At 42.1% G+C, this 16,625-nt stretch overlaps 1 protein-coding gene across 6 annotated transcripts in view; it reads left to right on the plus strand.

The window, feature by feature from the left end:
• The window catches only part of CDK6 (cyclin dependent kinase 6), a 260,499-nt gene that overhangs the window by 55,318 nt on the left and 188,556 nt on the right, over positions 1–16,625 (plus strand). For all 6 annotated transcript variants that reach the window (XM_027540176.1, XM_027540178.1, XM_027540179.1 and 3 more), the window contains exon 3: positions 11,906–12,041. In XM_027540176.1, coding sequence (XP_027395977.1) covers positions 11,906–12,041 — 136 coding nt within the window. The remainder of the gene's footprint in view (positions 1–11,905; positions 12,042–16,625) is intronic.

Genomic DNA, 16,625 nt, shown 5'->3' on the forward strand with positions numbered 1-16,625 from the left:
CTGATTTCCAATCCCATCTCCACCACTTGGAGTGTCTGGGCCTTAGACAAGACTCTAAACCTCTCTATGACTGTTTCTTGAGATAGCCTCTGTGTGCGTGCTCAGTCACTCAGTCGTGTCCGACCCCACGGACTATAGCCCACCAGGCTCCTCTGTCCGTGGGATTCTCCAGGCAAGAATACTGGAGTGGGTTGCCATGCCCTCCTCCTTCCCAACTCAGCTGTCAAACCTGCATCTTTCTTTGGCTAGCAGATGCATTACCATAGAGCCACCTGGGAAGCCCAGAGATAGACTATGCATACCATCAAATTCACCCACAGACATAAATACAGTTTGGTGGTTCTTTAGGATGTTTACTGAGTTCTGCAGCCATCACCATGTTGTAGTTTTAGAACATTTTATTACCCTAAAAAGAAACAGAAGTCATTCTTCATTCCTTCCACTCCTCCACCTCCACCACCCCCAGCCCTGTGTGCTAAGTTGCTTCGGTTGTATCCAACTCTTTGTGACCCCATGGACTGTAGCCCTCCAGGCTCCTCTGTCCATGGAATTCTCCAGGCAAGAATAGTGGCGTGGGTTGCCATGCCCTCTTCTAGGAGTTCTTCCCGATCTAGGGATCCAACTCGCGTCTCTTGTGTCTCCTGCGTTGGCAGGTGGGTTCTTTACCACTAGTGCCACCTGGCAACCCCCAGCCCTAGGCAGCCACTCATCTCCTCTCTGTCTCTACGGATCTGCCTCTTTTGGAGGTTTCACATAAAAGAAATTATGAAATATTTGGCCTTTTGTGATCGGTACCCTTCAGTGAGCATAATCTTGTTGATTCATGTCACAGCGTGTATCTGTACTTCATTCCTTTTATTACTAAATAATATTCTACTCTATGGATGATACCATGTTATATTTATCCATTTAGCAATCGATAGACACTTGGGTTGTTTCTGTTTGGGGCTGTTAGATGCTGCAGTGAACATTTGTGTACATACGTCTGTCTCTTCACCTATAAAAATGAGTACCATTTCATAGAGTTGTTATGAGGAACAAAAAAAGTGAAAATATGTAGAAGTGACTAGTGAGGAGCAAACTAACAGCAATTTGGGCTATCTTAACGGTAAATGGGATACTGTATACTGCTCTGTTCACATTCAAAATGAACATAAAATAATAGAATTCAGACTCCTTTCACAGTCCTCTAGCAAGCTGAGTGTGTGCAGTGCTATGCTTAGTCACTGCTCATTCGTATCTGACTCTGCATCCCCATGCATGGACTGTCGCCGGCCGGGCTCCTCTGTCCATGGGTTGGTAAATGGTGTTAATTTCTTTTTTTTTTTTTTTAATGTATTTATTACTTTATTTGGCTGTGCGGGATCTTAGTTGCTGTACTCAGGACTTGGATCGCAGTTGCGGTATGTGGGATCTTGACTTGCAGCCGGTGGGATCTAGTTCCCTGACCAGGGGTGAAACCCAGGCCCCTTGCGTTGGGAGCACAGAATCTTAGCCGCTGGACCACCAGGGAAGGTCCAATGGTGTTTATTCTATTAGTAATCAAGACGTAAGCTCCGGGAGTTGGTGATGGACAGGGAAGCCTGATGTGCTGCAGTCCATGGGGTCGCAAAGAGTCGGACACGACTGAGCGACTGAACTGAACTGAATCAAGACATAATGGTCCCTAATTTTCTTAGTCAGCAGGCTTCTTCTTTTTACAGAGTTGACTTTATGCTGTTGTTGACCGCAGGAAACTCTTTTGTATTGGAGCTGGCTGAAGCAAAAGTGTGAAAGTCATTATTATCTAGCCGCCTCTGTTTTTCTTTCTCTTGACTCTGGGGAGATGGTGATGCATGGTGACTCAGAATATTTTGCCTCTGCTACCATTCTCTTCCCTTTAAGAGATATAAAATAGGTTTCTATGATTTCCCCGTGTGTCTTAGCTTGTTTCCCTTAATAGCATATAGTGAGCATAACAGTGATGTTACTCCTTCATTCTTCTGTATGCCTTTCACTACATAAAATGCGTTAGGTTTGAAGGATTGTGCTTGAAATATGAGTGCCTCTGCTGTTTGCTATGGGCTTCCCAGGTGGTGCTAGTAGTAAAGAACCCACCTGCCAGTGCAGGAGACGTAAGAGACGCGAGTTCGATCCCTGGGTCAGGAAGATCCCTTGGAGGAGGGCATGGCAACCCACTCCAGTATTCTTGCCTGGAGAATCCCATGGACAGAGGAGGCTGATGGGTGACACTCCACGGGGTCGCAAAGAGTCAGATACGACTGAAACGACTAAGCACAGAACAGCACACAGAGTGCTTGCTAGAGGACTATGAAAGAAGTCTGAATTCTGTTATTTTATGTCCATTTCAGGAATTCATCTTGAATGTGAGCAAAGCAGTATACGGTATCCCATATACCCACTGCTGCTGCTAAGTCATTTCAGTCGTGTCCAACTCTTTGTGACCCCATGGACTGCAGCCCACCAGGCTCCCCCATCCCTGGGATTCTCCAGGCAAGAATACTGGAGTGGGTTGCCATTTCCTTTTCCAATGCATGAGAGTGAAAAGTGAAAGTGAAGTCGTTCAGTCGTGCCTGACTCTTAGCAACCCCAGGGACTGCAGCCCACCAGGCTCCCTCCATCCATGGGATTTTCCAGGCAAGAATACTGGAGTGGGGTGCCATCGCCTTCTCCGATATACCCACTGAGACAGCCCGAATAGCTGATTTGGGGCCCAGCTTGTCGCACACCAGTGTTGCACTACTGGATGATAGCAGTGTGTCTCTATATACACACGTTTCACTTTTGCTCTAGTTGAAGTATTCACTGTACTGCAAGTCACATCTTGTAAACTTGCTCAGTCTGGGGGATCCCCATTTTATTTGTAAAACACTTTTTGATTAGTGTATGCAAAACTATAAACTCATAGATCCACGCTGCCAGTGTACGTAGATAGAAGCAGAAACTAAAGATGAACGGGAAGAAAATGAACGGTGAGGCTTTCTTATGAACACGCTTTTTAAGGCTATAAAGAATAAAAATGATTTAGTAAGTGAAAAGTGTTTTCTTTGCATCCCCTTAACAGATAGTGGGAGCCTTCAGTGTAACTGTATAATCACAAAGGGGTTTCCCTCAATGGGGTTACTACTGATACGGCGTCCCTGTGCATTTCCACTTTCAGCAAGAGCTAGTGGAAGGGGGGTTGCTTAACTAAGGGTTTTAGGAGTACATATCTCTGAGCATTGGACTCATTCTTTAAATGAACTAAACTCAGTATCCTTGTATTATTACTTCACTTCCTCTTAACCAGCTGAGGCCTTTCTGATTCTAGGTTCCATATTCCTGTTTGCTATGAGCTTATCTGTCTTTCCTCCTTTATTTTTTCCTCCATAAAATGCCCCTGTGGGCAGACAAGGAACCATAGGAGGAATCCTGGGGAGAAGCTCCCAAGGAGCCATTACTTAGTCAACTCTGCTGCTGTCAATTACTCTCGCCTGGAGGGCACCCTCGTGGAGGACCCTCCTAAGGCAAATCGTCTCCCAGCAAATCAGTGAACTGGGGCAGTCACCCTACCGCTATGTTGCTGTTCAGTCCCTCGGTCGTGTCTGACTCTCTGTGACCCCATGGACTGCAGCACGCCAGTCTTCCCTGTCCTTCACTGTCTCCTGGAGTTTGTTCAAACTCATGTCCATTGAGTTGATGATGCCATCCGATCATCTCATCCTCTGTCACCCCCTTTGCCTCCTGCTTTCATTCTTCCCCAGCATCTTGAGCTTAATTCATTTTGTCTAATGTATAAGATGTATTTAAGGTCAGATATTGATGATTAAAGTCATTTAATTGTTTCAGAATGTTTATAGATGTCTTAGGACTTTTTAAAGTCGTATAAAACCCAACTCACACGGGATAAGCTCCAAAACAACATTACTAGCTCACGTAAGTAATGCCCAGGCTGGGCACAAATGGATCTAGGTGCTTCACCGACGTCATCCAGGATCTCTTGCCTGTTATCTCCCCGCTCAGGCTTTCTTCAGTGTTGGCTGCATTCCACGGTGGGTGCCCTGAAGTGGTGGCAGAGACGGCCACCAGCAGCTGCAGGCTAATCACTTGCCAGTTTGGTAATCCCAGAATAAAGAGAGCTCTACTTTCCCAGAAGTTCTAGTAAAATTCCTTGGACCAATTCTCATGGTCCTGTCCATCCCTGAATCAGTCATCATCACTGTGTCCAGGGTAGGGTATGTGCCATCCTATGCAGGCGCCCCACAGCTCTGTTGCCTGAGTGTGGGCTAGAGATGGTTCCTCAGCAAAAAGTGACGGTATGGTTTCCAGAAGAGATAATGGATATTGGAAATTGAGACATCACAGACGTCTCTCTGTAGTGGGATGTAGAATGAATTTACTCTGATGTTGATGTTAAAGTTTCACATAGTATTTGTAGAACTAATACATAGCCATATACCACTACTTGAAGGTTTACAAGTTTACATGTTGGTTGTCTTCCCCGAAACTGGGTATGACACTCTTAAAAACGGGACCCGTCTTAGATCTCTTGGAATCTCTAAAACCAAGTACAGTGCCTGCACATGGCAGGTACTGATAAATGTTTACAGATGCTGCTGAAATGGTGCTTTCCTTCTAGCAGTATGCTCATTATTGCTGGCAGCAAATACTTCTGGAATTACACCATTCAGTGCTGGTTGAGAATAAGCACACGTAGTCTATATTTAATGAGCAAAAGGAGAATACCCTGGCCAGTATCCCGTAGTGTAGCGCTGGTGGAATGTGTGAACATAAATTTGGTGCATGCAAGCTATAACCACAGAAGGTGCTCTGTGGACCATAGAGGAAGAGAGTAGAGATTTTTTTTAAATTTCTCAGTTCTGAAGACTGCCAATAGCTCAGTAAAATTGTATTTAGCACTTTTAGGCAGTTGCGCCAGACATCTCACAGCTCTTAAATTGTTTGATGTCCAAACGTTCAAGAGTATGGAAAAAAAAGTGACAGGAAAAAAGTCCTCACAGAACTTCCTGTGACAGGTCAGAGTTTTAATCACAGCAAATAATGCAGATTTCCCTTTAATTATAACCACAATAGAAAGGCAGGGAATGTGTTTACAGAACATGTTGTTTGGGAGACCTTTGTAAATTGTTAATCTTTGGAAATCCCAGACCTATTGGACATAATCCCATCCATTAGACGAAGACAACTTGCCTATGCAGTAGATCCAGAATAGAGAGTTAAGTGGAGAACACGAACAGGAAGCAGTCGCTCCGAATTCCAGTGGGTAGGAAGCAGAGTTAATTCGTGGAGATATTTTGTTGTGAGATGATTACATCACTAGGGCAGCTGGACAGCTGAGTGCGGCGCTGGACCGCAGTGCTTGCTCCCTGCCCTGCAGCTGGGGTGTCAGGACAGCAGAGACAGGGAGAGGATTGCTTTATGGGATGGTTAGGGGCTTGTCTGACTTAAATGTGAAATGATAATGACCTCTCTGCCTTTTTTTGGATCATGTTTCCTGCAGCTAAATTGCATTCATAGACTCAGTGAGGGCTCAAGAACCACTTTCCATTTCTGTTTTTTGAATATTCACTTGGATCACATTAAGCTAAACCCTAATGGATAACTTTTGAATGGTAGTTCTCATTTCCTCTAGAAGTCATCTGAGATAGTTTGTTCATCTTCGACACAGTGTGATTATATTTCTCTTACAGCCCTGTAGTTATGCAATCGCTGAAATGGTATTTTTGTCAGTTTACTGAATAGCAAAGAGATTTTTTTTTTAAAGGTTTAGAAAGCCTTGAGATGTTGATCAACACAAGAAATCAGACAGCTGAAGTTGTTTCCCAGGCTGTATGTTCAAGTGTTCAGACCTGTCTGGCCCTTTTGTTTTGCAAGTGTTAGGGGCTCTAGGCAGCCTGGCCACATTCCTTATTGATTTATATAAATATATTACAGATTGTTAACCTCCTGCCAAATACCAGGGATTTCAGTTCTTGTTTAGCTCAGTTGCTTTATGTGAGTCTGATCTGTTATATTAAAGCATCTATCTTCTCTTTATTGCTCACCAAAGTGATTACTATTTGCTTTGGGCTGATTCCAGATAGAGTCATTGTAGATGAGAAAGCATCCAAAATATTATGTTCTAAAATTCCTAAGATTAGTATTTATAACTGTTGATTCAAAGCGCATTTTCTACCCGTTATCACTAATGTACTGAAGGAGGAAACGGCAACCCACTCCAGTGTTCTTGCCTGGAGAATCCCATGGACAGAGGAGACTGGCAAGCTGTAGTCCATAGGGTCACAAAGAGTCAGACAAGACTGAAGCGACTTAACACATAACATAACATCACTAATGTAACTTAATTTTACTATGGTAGTGTTTACTAAACAATCAAGTCAGGCTTCCCAGCTGGTGCTAGTGGTAAAGAACCCGCCTGACAATGCAGGAGACATAAGAGATGTGGGTTCAGTCCCTGGGTTGGGGAGTTCACCTGCAGTAGGGCACGGCCACCCACTGCAGTAACCTTGCCTGGAGAACCCCATGGACAGAGGAGCCTGGCGGGCTACAGTCCACAGGGTCACAAACAGTCTGACAAAACCAAAGTGACTGAGCACTCAAGCACTCAAACAATTAAGTCAGACTAAATTTCACATTTAATATAGAGTTAGTTCCGTTCAGTCGCTCATTCGTGTCTGACTCTGCGACCCCATGAACTGCAGCATGCCAGGCCTCCCTGTACATCACCAACTCCCGGAGTTCACCCAAACCCATGTCGATCAAGTTGGTGATGCCATTCAACCATCTCATCCTCTGTCGTCCCCTTCTCCTCCTGCCCTCAATCTTTCCCCGCATCAGGGTCTTTTCCAATGAGTCAGCTCTTCGCATCAGGTGGCCAAAGTATTGGAGTTTCAGCTTCAACATCAGTCCTTCCAATGAACACCTAGGACTGATCTCCTTTAGGATGGACAGGTTGGATCTCCTTGCAGTCCAAGGGACTCTCAAGAGTCTTCTCCAACACCACAGTTCAAAAGCATCAATTCTTCGGCGCTCAGCTTTCTTTATAGTCCAACTCTCACGTCCATACGTGACCACTGGAAAAACCATAGCCTTGACTAGACGGACCTTCGTTGGCAAAGTAATGTCTCTGCTTTTCAATATGTAGTCTAGGTTGGTCATAACTTTCCTTCCAAGGAGTAAGCATCTTTTAATTTCATGGCTGCAGTCACCATCTGCAATGATTGTGATTTTGGAGCCCAGAAAGATAAAGTCAGACACTGTTTCCACTGTTTCCCCATCTATTTGCCATGAAGTGATGGGACCGGATGCCATGATCTTAGTTTTCTGAATGTTGAGCTTTAAGCCAACTTTTTCACTCTCCTCTTTCACTTTCATCAAGAGGCTCTAGTTCTTCTTCACTTTCTGCCATAAGGGTGGTGTCATCTGCATATCTGAGGTTATTGATATTTCTCCCGGCAATCTTGATTCCAGCTTGTGCTTCTTCCAGCCCAGCGTTTCTCATGATGTACTCTGCATAGAAGTTAAATCAGCAGGGTGACAATATACAGCCTTGACGTACTCCTTTTCCTATTTGGAACCAGTCTGTTGTTCCATGTCCAGTTCTAACTGTTGCTTCCTGACCTGCATACAGGTTTCTCAAGAGGCAGGTGAGGTGGTCTGGTATTCCAATCTCTTTCAGAATTTTCAACAGTTTATTGTGATCTACACAGTCAAAAGCTTTGGTATAGTCAATAAAACAAAAATCGATGTTTTTCTGGAACTCTCTTGCTTTTTTGATGATCCAGCAGATGTTCGCAATTTGATCTCTGGTTCCTCTGCCTTTTCTAAAACCAGCTTGAACATCTGGAAGTTCACGGTTCACGTATTGCTGAAGCCTGGCTTGGAGAATATATATAGAGAGTAATATTTCCCAAATACCTTCTGTGGATTACTGAGTCTGCAGGATGTTGGTGGCCAGCACTGGAGTGCAAAGCTTACAGGTTCTTCTAGGACTTTTACTGCTCTCGATGCCACCTTGGAAGCTCTAAGGAAACAGTAATAGGCTCCATTTCCCAAGTGAAATTAGTATATTATTATTATTATTATTATTCATAGTATCAAGTGAAATTTATCTTAAAAAATAAAAATAACTGTCTCCTTGAACCAGCATGAGCCACTTCTACTGAGCACCCTTCTTTTCATAGCCTAGAAGATACATAAGTATATACATTAAAAGTTATAGAATCATATTCTACTCTGTGTCTCTTTAAATATGTCTCTTTTAAAACTCCACTTTTAAAAATATTGCCAGTGAAAATTAGCGCCTTTTCTCCATGGCTTATCATTAGGGGCAGTTAGCAGCGACCCTAGGGAGCTCACACTTGGATATCACAGGTGCCTCAGGCAGCAAGAGTGAATCTTGAGAAATTGCAGAGTGCTATAACTTTGAGAAAAATAACTTGGGTGGGTTAGATGTTATTCTTGCATTGTGACACACGGAGTGTTTAAAAACGGTTTCAGTGCGATGAAGCAACGTAGCATATAGCCAGGGGTGTTAGGTAACTAACAACGGTTTGGGAGCAGGTGACCCTTTGGTTTTGCAGTGTTTTATGATCACTTCATTCTCTAGTTATGTCCCTGTCAATTTTTTTTTTCTTTTGAAAATTACTAAAATGTCTGATGTATATAGAGCATAAATGCAGTAAGAACTGAAGTTAGTTACTAGATCTTTACTGACTGGAGGCAGTGATAAGCAATGTATTTTTATTAAGGAAAAGTATTATTGATGATAGAAAGCATTTTGAAAGTAATGTGTAAGAAGCATAGCTGTAATGATGCAGTTCTCATGTTTGTATCTGATTTTAATACAGGCCATTTTTGGTTCACTGCTGTTTTATTTTATCACAAAAATAGAAGCAACTAACATAAAGAAGCTTGGTGATTGTGGAACAAAAAAGTAAAGCTGTCAAAGAATATGGGTTTAATGGGAAGAAGATGATTCAAAAGAGCCTGTGAATAAGTGGTAGTTACCTCAAATTACCATATTCAAAGAAGTGTTTTCATAAACTTCCCAGGTCAGATTCATTGTTCAGCGTCTGACTCTTGGTGACCCAATGGATTACAACACGCCAGGATTCCCTGTCCTTCACTATCTTCCAGAGTTTGCTCAAACTGATGTCCATCGAATTGGTGATGCCATCCAACCATCTCATCTTCTGTCACCCCTTTCTCCTCCTGTCCTCAATCTTTCCCATCCTCAGGGTCTTTTCCAGGGAGTCGACTCTTCGCATCAGGTGGCCAAAGTATTGGAGCTTCAGCTTTGGCATCTGTCCTTCCAATGAATGTTCAGAGTAGATTTCCTTTAAGGTCGACTGGTTTGATTCATGAATGATAGCAATCATATTTTTCACAGTACGGCATGCATATGATTTATGGCACTATTTGTAATACATTTGTTAATTAGGGGTTTTTACTTTATCAGAATCATTTTTTCAGGATAAGTCACATTCAGTTCAGTTCAGGTCAGTTGCTCAGTCGTGTCCGACTCTTTGCGACCCCATGAATTGCAGCACGCCAGGCCTCCCTGTCCATCACCAACTCCCAGAGTTCACCCAAATTCATGTCCATCGAGTCGGTAATGCCATCCAGCCATCTCATCCTCTGTTGTCCCCTTCTTGTCCTGACCCCAATCCCTCCCAGCATCAGAGTCTTTTCCAATGAGTCAACTGTTTGCATGAGGTGGCCAAAGTATTGGAGTTTCAGCTTTAGCATCAGTCCTTCCAGTGAACACCCAGGACTAATCTCCTTTAGAATGGACTGGTTGGATCTCCTTGCAGTCCAAGGGACTCTCAAGAGTCTTCTCCAACACCACAGTTCAAAACCTTCAATTCTTCGGTGCTCAGCTTTCTTCACAGTCCAACTTTCACATCCATACATGACCACCGGAAAAACCATAGCCTTGACTAGACGGACCTTTGTTGGCAAAGTAACGTCTCTGCTTTTGAATATGCTATCTAGGTTGGTCATAACTTTCCTTCCAAGGAATAAGCATCTTTTAATTTCATGGCTGCAATCACCATCTGCAGTGATTTTTGGAGCCCAGAAAAATAAGGTCAGCCACTGTTTCCACATCTATTTCCCATAAAGTGATGGGACCAGATGCCATGATCTTTGTCTTTTGAATGTTGATCTTTAAGCCAACTTTTTCACTCTCCTCTTTCACTTTCATCAAGAGGTTTTTTAGTTCCTCTTCACTTTCTGCCATAAGGGTGGTGTCATGATATTCAAACACTTTAGAAATTTAGAAGTTAATTTTATAAGTAAATGATTAAAAAACTTAGAATGTTTGAAAGTAGACAAAGTAGGGAAGAAATTTGGTTGATCTTAATTGATTTTACTGGAGTTAGAGAACTCACCCCAGGCTACCCAGAATTAAAAAGTAGTTTGGATCTGGCTATGAAGTATATGTGTGGTTGTTGGTGGTGCTCACTCCATCTGATTTAACTTAATTATAGTGTTTAAAGTTTACTTTAGATTTAGAGAGAAGTACCAAAGATTGTGGAGCCCATCGATTGCTGAAATGCAGTAGAGTGGCATGGTGAACCAGCTAGGCATTAAAAATTTAAGTGGTAATGTACAAAGTGGCTAATTGTGAGTCAACTCTGCATTATAGTACTTGGGTTACACACACATTTATAGTTAATTTCTTTGAAGAAAGTGTTGTTTCATTTTAAAACTTGAAAGAAAATAATAGAATAGAATTTTTATTAGCCTTTTCTTAGTATTTATATACATTCTTGTCCTGAAATTTATTTCCAGCTTGTTTATGTGTGGTGTGTTTAATTCTTTATATGTTTGGTGAGCATCTCATGTCCTCCCCTGCCCCCCCCCCCACAATGATGTCCTTTGACTGTTGAAACTAAAGGAGGATCAGTCCTTTGGCTTGAAAATTCTTTTGATTACTGAAGGCTTTGTTTTTAAAACTTAAATTTGGAATTAGTTGTAGGATTTTATGGGATAAATTGAATTCTCCCATCAAAACATAATTATAAAGTTTGTCAGTCTGCCTTTATCATCTTAGGGCAGAATTAGTTTGCCAATGCAATGTCTGCATCCCCCTCAAAAAAAATGAAAAATTCACAATTTTTATTAGCATGATATTTGGAGTTTTAAAACAAAGAATTCATGCCCTTTCCAGGGAGATGACTGGATTGACCAGGATGAGAACACTTTCTTAGAAATAAACCAGATTTTTCCGTATTCCATTTTAATTACTTTCATAGACATGATTTGAAGACCTTAAATTCCAGGAAAATCTAAATTGCAGAGTCCAGTGTCCTTAAAGTATGCTTAGTCTCTGTCTCTTCAATAATTCTTGACCTATGAGCTAAGAACCGTGTTTTTTATGGAGGCTGCAGTTTTTGAAACTCTGTCCAGCAGCATGTTCTCCCTAAGACCTTAGGTAAGGACTCTGCAAGCAGACCTTCTCGCGCGGCTTTCCTTTCGCCGTGGTCACTTTTGTCACCAGGGAACCAAGTGCTCCTCTCCTGAGCTTTCACGTTAAAGGGTCAGACCCAGGTGGCGTTAGTGATACGGAATCTGCCTACTGACGCAGGAGACACAAGAGACGTGGGTTCAGTCACTGGGTTGGGAAGATTGCCCGGAGTAGGGGATGGCTGCCTACTCCAGTATTCTTGCCTGGATAATCCCAAGGGCAGAGGGGCCTGGCAGGTGACAGTCCATGGGGTCCCAAAGAGCAGGACGCAACTGAGGGACTGAGCACTAACAGGTATCCTTCCATATTATCACAAGGAACGATCCAATCTAGTCTTTCCCTCCGCCTTAATTTTGTGATCAAAGGATATGTGTCAGACTTACTTCTTTTCGTATTACCACCTACCTAATACTTATTTCTTTTTCCTTTTAGGTTGTTTGACGTGTGTACAGTGTCACGAACAGACAGAGAAACCAAACTAACGTTAGTGTTTGAACACGTTGATCAAGACTTGACCACTTATTTGGATAAAGTGCCAGAACCTGGAGTGCCCACTGAAACCATAAAGGTACTAAGAGTCCTCTCTCTGCCTGGTCAAACAGTCGCACTGTTATTTAAACAGTGGCATTCTTTCCTTACGAAAATTGCCAGAAGTAGAGCCTTTGGAACTCAATATATAGTTAAATATAACTAGTATGACTAAGTAGATGTTTAAAGAATGGGGTATATTCTAGTTCACTAATTTTAGAACTCAGTGGAAAAAACCCTTTGGTTCTAATATATATTAAAATTATTAGGAAATACCTGCTCGTACGTTATCTGGCCCTGCGTCTACGAAGTATAGTTTAGTAAGTATGTTAATAGCTCAGCCATTTTCTGATGGTTTGTGAACTCGGCGTTTTTTCCTCGCTCATAAAACATTTATAGGAAGCCCAGAAGTGTCAGGTACCATCCCAAACTCTTGGGATTGAAAGATGACTTAAGACTCCTTGGAGGTCAGCAAGCTCGATGCAGTATATTGACTCCAAATCTTTTCTGCCTTTAAGTCTAAAGGGAAGAGCTGCTTATAAAGCTTTATTGGTTTACTTTGTTCTGCTTAATTGAACTCCCCAGTTGATCTTTTAGATCTCTGCACATATGTGCAGGTGTTCATGGAGATCTGTTTGGTTTTGTGAATTAGGTGAAACAGACTCTTTACCTTATCATTCATTGTGTAGAAATGACTTCTAGAATTCAGTATCATTTTATTTTATTTTAATATAAATTTATTTTAGTTGGAGGCTACTTACTTTACAATATTGTATTGTTTTGCCATACATCAGCAGGATGGGGAACATGTGTACATCCATGGCAGATTCATGTTGATGTATGGCAAAATCAGCATTTTAGATAAGAGTGAATACCTAAAAATAGTTTATATTCTGAACAGAGTAAGAAAGATCTTTTAGTGACAGCTAGGTAGGTTCCCAGTTTGGGTACATTTAGAACTTGACATATTGAATGATTTATTTATTTGGTTTTAGACTAATATATAGAATTTATTTTCTCCCATCTGCCTTTCATAAGAATCTGCCGGCCATTGCAGAAGACACAAGAGATGTGGGTCTGGGTTGGGAAGATCCCTTGGAGGAAGAAATGGCAACCCATTCCAGTATTCTTGCCTGGAGAACTCCATGGACAGAGGAGCCTGGTGGGCTACAGTCCATGGGCTTGCAAAGACTCGGATGTGACTGAGCAGCTAACACACGCACAGTCCTCCTTCCATGTTCTTGGTCATTTTCTCTTCTATCTCTGCATCCTCTTTCCTTCAGAATTCTTTTCCAGTCTTGTGACTTCAGTTCTCTCCTTTATGAGTGTGTCCAAAATACTATGTTCAGCATGCAGGGCAGAACATAGCCCCATTCTGTACTCTGCTTTCAGGCCAAATTGGACTAATCCGCATCCTCTTAGTGTGGCTCACAGCTTCCTCCCTCCGAGGCCTTCCTCTCACTGCCATTTCTTTGCTCCCCCCACTAATAGCTATCTGCTCACATATTTCAGGGCTGACCCCAGATACCATTTGGCTAACTTTTACAGCTGGATGTGATCTCATTTGTCTTTTAGCACTTGTTCTACACCTCTCTTCCTCTTTATCATATTTTGTTCATTTGTGATTATTTGTGTCCATATCTTACTTATTCGTCTTTGTGTCCTGACAGTCCATACTCAGAAATTTATACACATAGGTACAGTAAGACACGTTGTCAACCATGCTTCAGATATAATTGAAAATTATTGTTTTTTTAAATGACTTCCAATAGCTTAAACATAGACTGTCAACACAAGGATTGGCTTCTTCTGATCTATTTCTGTGTTCAAAAATTTCATTTCATTTCAGTTCAGTCACTCAGTCGTGTCCAACTCTTTGCAGCCCCATGAATTGCAGCACGCCAGGCCTCCCTGTCCATCACCAGCTCCTGGAGTTTACCCAAACTCATGTCCATCGAGTTGGTGATACCATCCAGCCATCTGATCCTCTGTTGTCCCCTTCTCCTCCTGCCCCCAATCCCTCCCAGCATCAGAGTCTTTTCCAATGAGTCAATTCTTCGCATGAGGTGGCCAAAGTATTGGAATTTCAGCTTTAGCATCAGTCCTTCCAAAGAACACCGGGAGAGGTCAATTTTTTAAACAGCGAGACAAGGTAATCATTTGTTTACACCCTGCATTTCCAGCTACATAGGTCTTTTGAACTTCATGTTAAATTCTCCTAGGATGTTAGAGGCTGCCAAGTGGAATCATTTGCAAAAGTGAAAGTGAAAATCGCTCAGTCATGTTTGACTCTTTTCGACTCCGTGGACTTTAGCCCACCAGGCTCCTCTGCCCATGGGGTTTTCCAGGCAAAAATACTGGAGTGGGTTGCTGTTCTCTTTTTCAGGGGATCTTCCCAACCCAGGGATTGAACCCAGGTCTCCCGCATTGCAGGCAGATTCTTTACCATCTTAGCCACCAGGGGAGTCTAAGAGCACTGGAGTGGGTAGCCTATCCGTTCTCCAGGGGATCTTCCTGACCCAGGAATCAAACCGGGGTCTCCTGCGTGGCAGGCAGATTCTTTACCTACCAGCTGAGCTACTGCTAAGTCGCTTCAGTCGTGTCCGACTCTGTGCGACCCCATAGACAGCAGCCCACCAGGCTCCGCTGTCCCTGGGATTCTCCAGGCAAGAATACTGGAGTGGGTTGCCATTTCCTTTTCCAATGCATGAAAGTGAAGAGTGAAAGTGAAGTTGCTCAGTCGTGTCCGACTCTAGCAACCCCATGGACTGCAGCCTACCAGGCTCCTCGGTCCATGGGATTTTCCAGGCAAAAGTACTGGAGTAGGGTGCCATTGCCTTCTCCGAGCTGAGCTACTGGGGCTTCCCATTTGCAGCAGTATCAGTAGTTAGAACAGCTGATAAACTAAAATGATGTGCTTAAACTAAGGCTTGGTCAGGCAAGAGTAGAAAATAATGTAGAGTGGGGAAAATTCCACTTCTCCTGAAGGGTGGGGGTAGAGAGGTAAGCTGGATTAAATGAGGCACAGGCAGAAAGGCAGTCACCAAGGCGAGGAGGAAAGAGAGAAGTGGAGTAGGGGAGTGACCGAGCCAGGCTTCGGGAGCAGAGGATTGGTGCTTATCAGCAGAAGCTTTTCATAAGGCAGCTTGTTGGAAGTATTTCTGAGTTCTTCACCTATCCACGGAAAGGACGTGTCGCTCCATTCTGTTGAACAGAAGATTCTCCTGGCGGCTGTTAAATGTCTTCAGTCAGGGTCAACGCCATTCTCACAGAGATGGAGGCGGGGGCAAGGACTGTGGTTATTCAAGGTTTGTGGTTAATTGTGTGTTGATGTTTTCATAATAAAACCAAACTATAGTCAGGCAGTATTTCAGGCAGCTAATTTATATGTTAATGGCTAATTGAACATCTTTCGATAACTTAAAAGATAGTCACAAGACACTTTTCGTTTTCATCCTTAATTTTTTTTTAATTAAAGTTGACTTACAGTGTTGTGTTCGTTTCTGGTATACAGTAAAGTGATTCAGTTACACACGTGTGTGTGTATATATATATATATATTATTCGTTTTCATACTTTTTCCACTAAGCTTTATTATAGAATATTGAATATCCTATAATATCCCTGTGCTAAACTGTAGGACCTTGTTGTTTATTTTATATATAGTAGTTTGTATCTGCTAACTCCAGGCTCCTAATTTATCCCTTCGTACCCCATTTCCCTTTGGTAACCGTTTTGTAAATAAGCCCACTAGTATCATTTTTTTTTAGATTCCACCAACAAGTGGTATCATATGATACTTGTCTTTCTCTACCTGACTTCATTTACTGTGATAATCTCTGGATCCCATCCTTGTCGCTGCAAACGGCGGTATTTATTCTTTGTTACGACTGAGTAATATTCCACTGTGTGACAGGTTGTTTCCCTGTCTTGGCTATTGTAAATAGTGCTGTGATGGACACTGGGCTACAGGTATCTTTTCAAATTAGAATTTTATCCAGATAAATGCCCATTCATCCTTAATTTTAAAAACTGTTGTTGAACTGTGCAGATCTACTTTTCTTTCTTATTAAATATAAGAATATAAGGGTTTGGGTTTTTTTTTTTTTTAGAATTTGAGTGTTTGAGATTCTTTAAGGTCATTATCAAAAACCTGAGTTATCATTTATAAGTGCTGTAATACCATCAAGTGGATAGTGGTTTTTTTGGAAACAGATCGTTTTAAGTTCAATATATGATTGATATAAATTTATTTTTAATGAATACTTGTATCTTTTGTTTGTAAGCTGTTGTCTTTTTAAGCATTAGTATGCAGGATAAATAGCTGCTAAGTAGACAGTTCTGGCTAGTTGAATTTTTCGAACCTGCAGCCAGAGAACAGAAATATTTTGTTGTTGTATAACTCACTTGTGAGAAGTCTTAGTAACTATATCATTATTATTATGAGGGACCTATTGGGAACATGGATTGAACTGTTCATACAGAATGCTTTCTCATAGTAAGAGTTTTTCTGAGTATACTTGTACAAACATTAATTAAAATTTTACGGGGCAAGTTCTATGCTAGGCACTTTGAGGACAGAAAACTGAATGAGTCATGAATCTTTGCTCAGGGGCTTTAGAAT

Source organism: Bos indicus x Bos taurus, chromosome 4, assembly GCF_003369695.1.
Source record: "Bos indicus x Bos taurus breed Angus x Brahman F1 hybrid chromosome 4, Bos_hybrid_MaternalHap_v2.0, whole genome shotgun sequence".
NCBI classification, from domain to species: Eukaryota; Metazoa; Chordata; class Mammalia; order Artiodactyla; family Bovidae; genus Bos; species Bos indicus x Bos taurus.